Source organism: Phalaenopsis equestris, unplaced genomic scaffold (genome assembly GCF_001263595.1).
Source record: "Phalaenopsis equestris unplaced genomic scaffold, ASM126359v1 Scaffold000002, whole genome shotgun sequence".
In the NCBI taxonomy this organism is placed as follows: Eukaryota; Viridiplantae; Streptophyta; class Magnoliopsida; order Asparagales; family Orchidaceae; genus Phalaenopsis; species Phalaenopsis equestris.
In genome coordinates, this window is record NW_018164444.1 from 63,855,702 (window position 1) to 63,866,502 (window position 10,801).

Genomic DNA, 10,801 nt, shown 5'->3' on the forward strand with positions numbered 1-10,801 from the left:
TATATTTTATCTAGTAGTGTTAAAATATTAAATATAAACGCACTTAATTTGGTTGAAAAAAAATAAATATTTAGAAGTGCATGATTTAAGTCACTCACGTTCATGATCATAAACATTTGATACTCTTGTTGTAGATTTTATTATGCATAAATTAATTTCTCTCTCTTTGTTTTTCAAATTTCATGCCTCATTTCTTTTGTTATTTATGTTTTAATAAATATTAGTTATTCATTGAGTTTGATTTGTAAGCCTCATTCCTTGAGTTTTTATATAGCAATATATATTCAGCAATTGGGATAAATGTCTCTATCGAAGAAAACTTTCTAGTTTTAGATTTACTTTTGGTATTTGAGTTTCATGTTGGTTATTCCTCGTTATTACTTATATTTTGTTTCAATTATTAATATTTTTAATTTCATGAGATGCATCACTTGTTAAACTTTTATTTATGAAATAAAATAAAAGTATATTTCTTGGTTTATTTTATTAATTACTTATGTATAGTATTTCATTCATGAGAAAACAAAATAGGTTAGTATATTTTCATCACACCTTTTGTTATTGGGGTGCACCGTCTTCAAGACTCGAAATGTGATAGAGTGGTACCCTGGCCTATGTTTTGTATTCAATATCTCATATATTTATATTCAACATCTCTTATATTTTCATTCTATATCCATTATCTTCTTAGGACTGGTTAAAGAATAAGTTTAGCCGATTATACTAACAACAACTCAAAATATGTTGAAGATAAAGTCAAGAAATATAATAAACAAGCCTTGCAAAATATTTTATTTTGTCATCAATTTTTAAAGTTGATTTTTTATTTTTTTTCATTACTCTCAGAGGTGAATTTTTTTCTTGTATTTAATTTATTGGAAAAAGTTTTGCTACAACATTCTAGTTAAAATTATGGTCAAGATAAAGCTCTTGGATATTATTTAAAATGAGAGCAATACATACATAATTAATATTACATTTTTATTATAGCAAGCCTAAAAGCTATGCAATTCATCCCAATCATTTTTTTGATTAAAAAATCCTAATATAAAAAATTTTCCATTTTTATAGTGGGTCATTAACTCGTTTACAAAATTAAAGGAGATAAGTGGGTGTGGTTGGGCAAGCAACACTAAAGAGTTTTTTCTTTCACAAGCAAGATGTTAAACCCAAGGTCACTTGGTTGATAGACAAAACCCTCTGTCACTCAAGAGAAGTGGACCCAAAAATGGTTACCTCACCCCCACTTCAAATTCAAATTTTTACTTACATGAAAGGGAAAAATTTGATTTGTTGCCCCTCTTAAAATATCAATTTTATCCCTCCTAAAATATTATTATCCTTCGTTATCATAATATCTCCCACATTGAGTCTACGGGGGACATTTTGACACTAGGCCAGTATGACTTGCATAAAATGTTACCTTTATATAGGGTTTAGGCAAGTAAGCCTAGGGAGCGAAGAGTAGTTTATCAATCCTTAATCAAGAATTGTGTTTTTAATACTCAATGACAAGATTACATCGAGTGATAAAAGCATTATCCTTTATATATTTAAGAAGCCATCTATTATTAATAAAATTCAAAAATGAGCTTTTATTGTTTAGCACATCAATGAATTGATCTTGATCACAAGTTAGTTGAGCTCAAATAATATATATCATCAATGTAAATGATGCTCTACAATATAAGACAAGAGCTCTCTCTCTCTCTCTCTCTCTCTCTCTCTCTCTCTCTCTCTCTCTCTCTCTCTCTCTCTCTCTCTCTCTCTCTCTCTCTCTCTCTCTCTCTCTCTCTACTTCGAAAGTTTGTTATTTACACTTACAACACATTGGTGTCATAAAATTGCATGGAAAAAAAAAAAGATAGCGATGTTGATATGTTTGATCAGATGTTAAAGATATTAGCGATGTGCATGTAAATTATATGAATCTTTCAATTCACAAATATGTAAATACATGAGAATTGTGTGGCATGCATGCCGAGATTTGCAAGTAATGAAAATGAACATTTAGCATTATGACGTACACAAGCAATAAAATTCCTGCCCAAAGTTCACCAAACAACTTTCCATTTCACTTGGGGGCAAAAAAGCATTCGCCGCTTCTGTAATGACATAAATGCACTTTTAAATTATTATATAATATTGTACATAATAATTATGGTGCTTGTTCGAAAATTTAATGATGTAAAAAAGTCGAAAGGTCATCCTTTCAACAACTGTTGGGTTCTTCCTCCACCTCCAGGCCATCCTACATACAGTTCAGTCTCTACATCCATGTTCTTATCACATTGGGGAACCATCTCCTTCGAAGTATTCAAGCCCTGCAATGGCTCCTTCCACTTAAAAAACAAAACAAATCGCTGCTTATCAGCAAGTTCTGACCGTTTGATCACATCATTTTGAAGTTAAGAGCTGAGGTAATTTATTTCAGACTGCATGCAACTCACCAGAGATAAGGTTGTGTGAGGTCCTTGCTTTTGTAGCAAGGCATTCTCTTCTAATAGCACCTTCTCCTGAATTTAGAGAACAAACTATAAAATATAAAATTTCATTATAAAAATATGGTCTTATATTCTATTACTAATTGTTTATTTATAGATGATGACTCTCCACTAAAATAGTGCAGCATGCGTCGTCCAATTTTTGGCCTGGAATTACAAAGTCTGTGGCTCAGAATCAATATCAAACAGCTGCATCTCCTACACCATCTCATTAGAAATCTAGATCCAGTAATCCTATTCTTCTATGCTTGCTATTGTAAGAAGATGTAAATGGCTTCGTGTACTTGGTGTTTTGAAAGATTGACATAAATACCACACAATTCATATATATTTGCATATCTAACACTTGAAGAGTAATATTTACCTTTATAATACTTTGGGGTCCCAATATATTAAACATTTGATTGTTATGAATGTCAATATGAAAGTTTAGATGCTATTCTTTTGTAAAATATTTACCTTTATAAATGACCTCTTTAAACAAATAAAAATGTTGCAATATAAAAAGAATTCAGAAGATACCTTTTCTTTAAGTTGCACTACCTGCTCTTCCAGCAAATGGTTCTGAAAAAATATGCACATATATTTAAGAGTTAAGATAGGCACAATAGTTGTAGAATACAATATTGAGCTGAGATATTTTGGTGTCAGATCCACCTTTCGCCATCTAACTTTGCTTATGCTTTGCTCAAGTTCAGTCTCTAACTCATGCAGCTCCTCCACAGAGCAGGATTCAAGGTTTTCACCCATCAGCTTCCTGCAGCATTACCTCAACTTCTAGTTTCAGACAAACTGTTCTTATTTTCTTCATAAAATGATGGAAGGAAAATCTATATCTCTAAATAGCAAAAGCCTCACCGTTTAGAATCTTCGAGTACATCAATCTTCTTTGACATGAGCTCCGAATCCTGCTTCCACTGCTGCATTTCAGAATATTATATCAAAAAGTTCAGGAGAAGGTCTCTGCCTAGTAATGTATGTAAAATAGAACTTCAATTATTTTTTTTACAAAATCGTTCGTTCTTCAAGGGAAAGTTGAACATACATAAAAAATTAAAGCTCATGAAGTATGGAATAGAAGAAAGGAATCTATGTACCTGAATGTTTTGCTCGTTTGATTTGTTATTATCGATCACCTCTTTGTTATTCATCTTGTAACGCTCAATGGTCTTCAGCATGCTGAAGTGTCCCACAAGAAAAATGAAAAAAATGAACAAAGCAGATCAGTTTATGAATTCCATGATGAAAAGAAGGAAGCTTTAAGTGCTCAACGGTTTCTTATGTAAATATTTCAATCTATCTGCTTTTATTTAAGAAAAAAACACTGCTGCAAAGAATATAACTAATTGTTTAAAATATAGGTTTGGAGCTGTTTCATATATATATATATATATATATATATATATATATATAGACAATAAAATCTCAACCTCTTTATAAAAGGGCATGAAAGACCAATCCGGAATAAGTAGTTATTTAAAAGCAATTTTCATCAACTTACCATTGTAACATTCGTTATTATTCCAGGTTAAATCTAATCAAATATGTAACCAATTTTAACTCCCTATAACTATAGTCTAACTTTCTAAAAGACAAGTTCAACAATTATAAATACTATAGTCTAACTTTCTAAAAGACAAGTTCAACAAGCAATTTTTAAGCTAGATGCAAATGAAACAACACAAAATTTTTGAAAGTTTTAATGATAAATAATTAGAGCAGAATTTTAATCAATTTTTAAATATCATTCAACATATTAAAGTTTACCCACCAATATACTTGATCTAAAAGAGAATTAGCAATCTTAGTCTACTACTAATTGAAAATGTACTTTATTTTCTTAACCAAAAATGAAATATCATTACTCAAAATAAAGTTATAAAGACATTATGTGAGTGCCAAATAGCCAAGAGGTTCACTATGAAAAATTAGTCATAGTCTCCCATTTAAATGGATAATATTTGCTAAATTTCTTTGTAGAAGATCTCATATAGTTTGAACGTCTTATGAAGTCTTTTTCCTCTTTTATGCCATTTATAAGGAGTGGATAAAAAGAAATCCTCTTTCAGAAGGAGAGCATCATCTTTGGATCGAATAAATATTATGGTTTAAATCTTCTTCCAAACTTACTAGCACAAACATCACCTGACGAATTATTCAAACTGTAAATATATATTATTAGAAAAAATATCTGATGTAGGAACAACTAAGAGAGTTTAGAAAACTAATATATATTATTCATATTGGGATCAAGCCTCACACAATGAGTAGTAAAATGCACATTCATACTGGGATCATCCAAGCAGCTGCTACTGGACTGTGATTGGAACAGCCATACATAAATCAAAGAATATTTCTATGGTTCAACAAGTTGATTGGTAGCTGCCAAAGGAATGATAAGAGCGGGTTAACATTGAAAAGAAAATAGCGAAATTGCTTTACATTGCAACAAGCAAAATGGAACTCAGCAAAGAATAGGGGCAAACGGAGATAGTTGAGCTTGGCCTTATAGACAACTACTGCGAAAGAACTTTTTGAGGCAAAAGCAAAGCAAAAATCTCCGGAAGCACCAGAGATGGAGAGAAGCTGTTGGGTCAAACCAATGACGAGAATACCACATATAGTAGGAATCGCTTTGACATCAAGTTCTAAGAGAGCAACCGATGAAGAGTGGAGATTAGCCAATATGATGCCAACAACAAGGGCCAATGAAGACCACTCCTAGCAAGAGTTCAGCATTGGATAGCCGGCATGGGATATCTCATAAGGGTTTACTTATAAAGGAGATGGCTAATATTAAGTGCGAGATATAAAGGCAATCAAAGATTGCTAGGCAATTGAGTTTAACAAGAGGTGGGCACACAAGCCAACGCCCGATGCTCTAATAATAAGTTCTTACAGCAAGGACTTTGTAGAAAAGGTTGAAAAACTTGTACTGGACATTGAACCGAAATGGGTCAGGAGCAGAAGTTGTTGTGAAAAATGACGACAATGAAGCGAAAAATGGAACGAGAAAAATTACATGTAGAAAAAAATCAGAGCGACACGCAGATTTACGTTGTTTGGCAAATTTGCCTACGTCTACGGCGCTGCAGAGGATTTTATTTTTTCGATAAATTACACCTCAACGTTTACAAGAAAATCCTTTTATTTTCTTCTTTCTTCCTCTCTCTCTTCCTCTATTTCTCTCTTAGAGGACTTGGCTTGATCTTGCTTGGCTTGGCTTGTTTATGACAAGTCATAAAAAATTATTTATATAAACCAAAAGAGCAGTATGTGGAAGGTAGGTGAGCGGTAGGTGGGATGTCGTAGGTAAGCGGTAGGTGAGATGCGGTAGGTGAACGGTGGGTGGGATTATTAATTAGGAAGCTAATTAAATTACGGTGGATTGGGTCTCTACATTACCCAACAATTCACCCACTTGGAGACTGGGACACTGACTGCATCACCTACTTTTTCCATCATCTACTAGTTGAACCGACCTTTTTCCTCAAACATGATATTATCCACATCTGCAACTCAAATTCCATGTCTTCATGTTAGATCAGCTGAAGTTGAGCACAACTTCAGCTTCTCTCGAGCAACACCCTCAGTTGACATATCATCGTCTCTTTCCTGGGTTGCTCCTGTATCTGCTTACAACTCCCACTGCATGAGCAATATTCTGCACCTGCTGAAAGCCCTTTTCAACAAGTCCAACCTTGTACCTCTTACTGCCATCAAACACAGTTTTCATCATGTACACTCACTTGTTATGTAATGTCTTCTTCCCTGATAGAAGTTCTGTCAGCTCCCAAGTTTGATTCTCTGACAGAGAATGCGTCTCCATCTCCTTATTCAGCTTCTAATTGCTCGAATTTTCATCTCGCAAGATTTATTTATAGCTCTGTGGTTCTCCACAATTTGTCTGTACAAGGTCAGGTTTTCTTGACTTTGACGCTTTGCCACTTTTCAAAAAATTGATCTTTTTCTGATTTCCTATAATGCACCTTTGACTCATGTGTCCACACCTGAGTAAATCTGTAATCATATATAGTGTGTCAATTTTCTTATCCTGAGCCAGTACTAATGATCCTTCTCCTCTGGTAACCTTATAGGTGTTATCTGAGAACACTATCGAATGACCACCATCATTGAGCTGCCCAACAAAGATGAGGTTTTCTTCAACTCATGAACGTGTCTAACTTTTTGCAAATTTCACTTGCTCTTGCTAGGGAGTGCAATATCAACGTCTATCATTCCCACCACGTCCAGAGTTTTTCCATCAGTCAAATATATTTTCTCAAAGTTATTTGCAGCATAATATCGCATTAACTCCCGACGAGAAAATATATGGAAGGAAGTCCCTAAATCCAGTATTCAGTCATCAACAGAACTGTTAATTGGTAGCTATAACGCATCATATATTTCTTTAGTTACAACATTAACGCCATCATTCTCCTTCTTGTTAGGATTTCTGGAGTTATTGCATCATATATTTCTTTAGTTACAACATTAACGTCATCATTCTCCTTCTTGTTAGGATTTCTGGAGTTATTTTTTATGTGGTAAGTCTTGCCACAATTCAAGCAGGTTGTCTGCTGACCAGATTTTGATTTTGATATTCTTCTGTTTGAGTTCTTGTCATGTGATCTCCCTCTGGAATTAACATTCCATAACAAACTTGAAGACGATGCCTCGCCAAAATCTTTCTTTGGCACCCCCTCAACCAAAATCAAATCACGAATATCATTATATTTCAGCTTAGATTTACCTGCAGAAATGTTAATTACCATCCTTATGGATTCTCAATTATTTGGTAATGAAGCCAACAATATCAGCGCATGTATCTCATCATCAAAATCAATTTCAACAAATAACTGATTTATGATAGTGTTGAAATCATTCAGGTGTTAAGCAATAAACACATCTTTCGTCATTTTCAAGTTGAATAACATTTTCATCAGGTGCGTCTTGTTATTATTCGATGACTTTTCATACAAGACTGATAAAACCGTCATGAGATCTGTAGTAGTCCTATCTTTGATGACATTGTGGGCAACTAATCTCGACAAGGTTAATCGAATAACCCCCAAAAGCTGTCGATCTAACAGATTTTATTCAGTCTCGTTCATCTTTTCCGGTTGTTTTCTCAGTAACGGAAGATGAAGTTTCTTCTCATAGAGGTAGTTCTCTATCTACACCCTCCAATAAACACAATCTTTATCATTGAACTTCTCCATCCTCGATGTCATCACTTCATCTCTGCCCACCGTTCTTCCTTAAATCCAAACCCAAGTCTCTGATACCAGTTGTTGTGAAAAATGACGACAATAAAGCGAAAAATGGAACTAGAAAAATTGACCGCAGAGAACACCAGAGAGACACAGATTTACGTGGTTCGGCAAATTTGCCTACGTCCACGGAGCTGCAGATTAATTTATATTTTATTTCTTCAAGAAATTACATCATCGTGCGCCTTGACATTTAAAAGAAAATATCTATTTTCTTCACTTTCTTTCTCTCTTCCTCTCTTTCTCTCTTAGAGGACTTGCCTTGATCTTGTTTGGCTTGGCCATAAGAGGCTATTTATAAAAACCAAGAGAGCGGTAGATTGGAGATAGGTTGGCGGAAGATGGGATGTGATAGATGAGCGGTAGATGAGAAGGTTGGGGAGCGATAGGTAAGATTCTTAATTAAGAAGTTAATTAAATTGCGTAGACCGAGTCTCCACATTACCCAACAGAAATATACTAGGTAGGTATTGCAGCAAAACAGAGAAGAAGTAATTTCATACTAATGGAATTCTATTTTGTATGTATTTGTAAACAGTACAAGGTATATATGAGAATAAGAAGATGTTCTTAAAGATGGTGTTGCTCCATATTCTTGGTGATGATGTGATTTGCTTGGGGACCACCGGTAGTGTAGTGGCTAATACCCTCCTGCAAGCTGGGGATATTTATCAGCTTGGTGCGAATATTTCAGAATTGAGAATTTGGGAGAGCTTTTGTCAGGAAGTCTGCAATTTGTTCATTTGAGTGCATGTGTTCCAACTAAATGTTATTGAGGTTGATATGGTCACGCAAGGAGTGATAATCTATCTCAATATGCTTCGTACAAGCATGGAAGATAAAATTTTTTGAAAGAGAAATGGTAGAGATATTATCGCAGTAGATTGTTGTTTGCTACAAAACATTGAGCCTAAATTCAGCAAGAAGTCTTCGAATCCACAAGCTGTCGGTTTTTGCATTTGCCAATGCACGATATTTTGCCTCAGTAGAGGAGCAACCGTAGACTATTTCTTTACAATCCCCTCCTAGAAATGAACAAACACCAGTTGTAGTTTTTCGATCGGAGGAGTCTCCAGCCCAGTCAACATCAGCATAGAAAGTGAGTATAAGGTTTCCAGCAGTAATATTCATGCCAAATTCATTCGTCACTTTCAAATAGCAAAATAAGTGAGTGAGATTTTGGTAGTTAAATGTAGACGACGTGTGCATGTGTTGGCAAAGGCGGGTGATATCCTATGCTATGTCCGGGCGGGTGACCGTAAGATACTATAGTGATCCTGTAAATTGTCTATATAATCTAGGATTATAAAATGGAGGGCATTGTTTGTTGTTTGCATTTTTATGTTTAGGTCTCATAGATGTGTTCAATGGCTTGCAAACTTGGAGATGGAGGAGCTGAGTGAGGTACCTTTGCTGAGAAAGGAAGATGTGCAAGCTGGAGCGGTGGAAGAAAGCAGTTGATAGGCCCGAGATCCTTGAGTTGAAAGCAAGTAGCCATTTTCTCGGGTCTGTTGAGAGATGTGCTCCTTGTGATTACTGGTTATAAGCAGGTCATCGATGTATATGAGAACAAATATGATGACATTCTACTTGATTATATATCAACAAGGATTTATTGGCTTTGTTGGATTGAAAACCACGAACCATAAAAAATGCTCAAAAAATGATAAACCATTGACATGGAGCCAACTTTAGACCATATAATGATTTCTTAAGTAAGCAAACATGTTTCGGAAATTTTGGATCAAAAATCCCTAGAGGTTCTCATGTAGATTGTCTCTTGTAATGTGTCATGTAGAAAAACATTGGAAATATCAAATTGTAGTACTATCCATTGATGATGGAGAGCAATTGTAAGGAGTATGCGTATAGTTGCAATTTTAGCTACTGCGCTAAATGTGACATGTTAGTTAATACTGAATTTTTTTCTATTAGCTTGGGCCACCAATCTCACCTTATATCTCATGATTTTCCTTCCAAGTTTACCTTAGCTGTATATGTCCACCATGATCCAATGATGGTATGATTCGATGGAGGTAGTCTAATGTAGATTGTCTCTTATAATGTGTCATGTAGGAAAGCATTAGAGATATCAAATTGTAGTACCATCCATTTATGATGGAGAGCAATTGTGTATAGTTGCAATTTTAGCTATTGGGCTAAATGTGTCATGATAGTTAATGCTGAAATTTTTTCTATTACCTTGGACCACCAATCTCACCATATACCTCATGATTTTTTCTTTCCGAGTTTACCATAGTTGTATATGTCCACCGTGATCCAAGGATGGTAAGATTCGATGGAGGGGTACCAAGACCCACGTCCCTCATCTCTAAAGGGCTTGAAACTCTCTTGCATAGCAGGGCACCAATGAGGATGTTTAGATGTGTTATTTTGACCCCCAATTAATGAACTAAAGTAAAAGGGCACTTTTGTAATGTGGTACCGCTCACCTACCACATCTCACCTACCGTTCACCTACCGTTCACCTACCACTCACCTACCGCTCACCTACCTCCCACCTACCACTCTCTTGCTTCTATAAATAGAGAGGGTGTGAGGCTTAGGAGAGCAAGGGAAGAAAACTTAAGGGTGTGAGGCTTAGGAGAGCAAAGTGAAGAGATCTTAAGCTACCACGAAGGAGGAGAGAATAGCTAGAGAGCTAGAGAGGAGGAGAGCATCTTGAGGCCTTGTATCAAGGTGTCGCTTGAGAGGGAGGCCATAGAAGGAAGATGAGGGCTCATCTCTATGTATAAGCTATGTATTCTCCATTTCTTTTGCCTTAGTGAACTATTTGATTGATTCCCTTCCGTGGACGTAGATCCAGTTGGATCGAACCACGTAAACGATCTGTGTTTGCTTGTGTTCTTTTTCGTCTCATTTCTATGCCAGAAAGTACATATCTCACAACAATTGGCGCCGTCTGTGGGAAGATCCATACTTCTTGGCTAGAGGTGTCCGCGTAAAGGTGTTCGCGGCCAGCGACGAAGAAGAGGAGTTCGGCATTCACGAACAGAGGAGCAA

The 10,801-nt window shown here is 35.4% G+C and overlaps 1 protein-coding gene across 3 annotated transcripts in view; it reads right to left on the reverse strand.

The window, feature by feature from the left end:
- Positions 1–1,986: 1,986 nt before the first annotated feature.
- Positions 1,987–10,801, reverse strand: part of LOC110033833 (MADS-box transcription factor 50-like) — a 40,451-nt gene continuing 31,636 nt past the window's right edge. The window contains exons 3-8 of one of the 3 annotated variants that reach the window (XM_020737960.1): positions 3,602–3,683; positions 3,363–3,421; positions 3,162–3,261; positions 3,027–3,068; positions 2,451–2,516; positions 1,987–2,342 (exon numbers count right to left, since the gene is read on the reverse strand). In XM_020737960.1, coding sequence (XP_020593619.1) covers positions 2,205–2,342; positions 2,451–2,516; positions 3,027–3,068; positions 3,162–3,261; positions 3,363–3,421; positions 3,602–3,683 — 487 coding nt within the window. In that variant the 3' untranslated portion in view covers positions 1,987–2,204. Of the gene's footprint in view, positions 2,343–2,450; positions 2,517–3,026; positions 3,069–3,161; positions 3,262–3,362; positions 3,425–3,601; positions 3,684–10,801 lie in introns of all 3 variants that reach the window. The other 2 variants (XM_020737952.1, XM_020737971.1) reach the window with 2 other exon arrangements.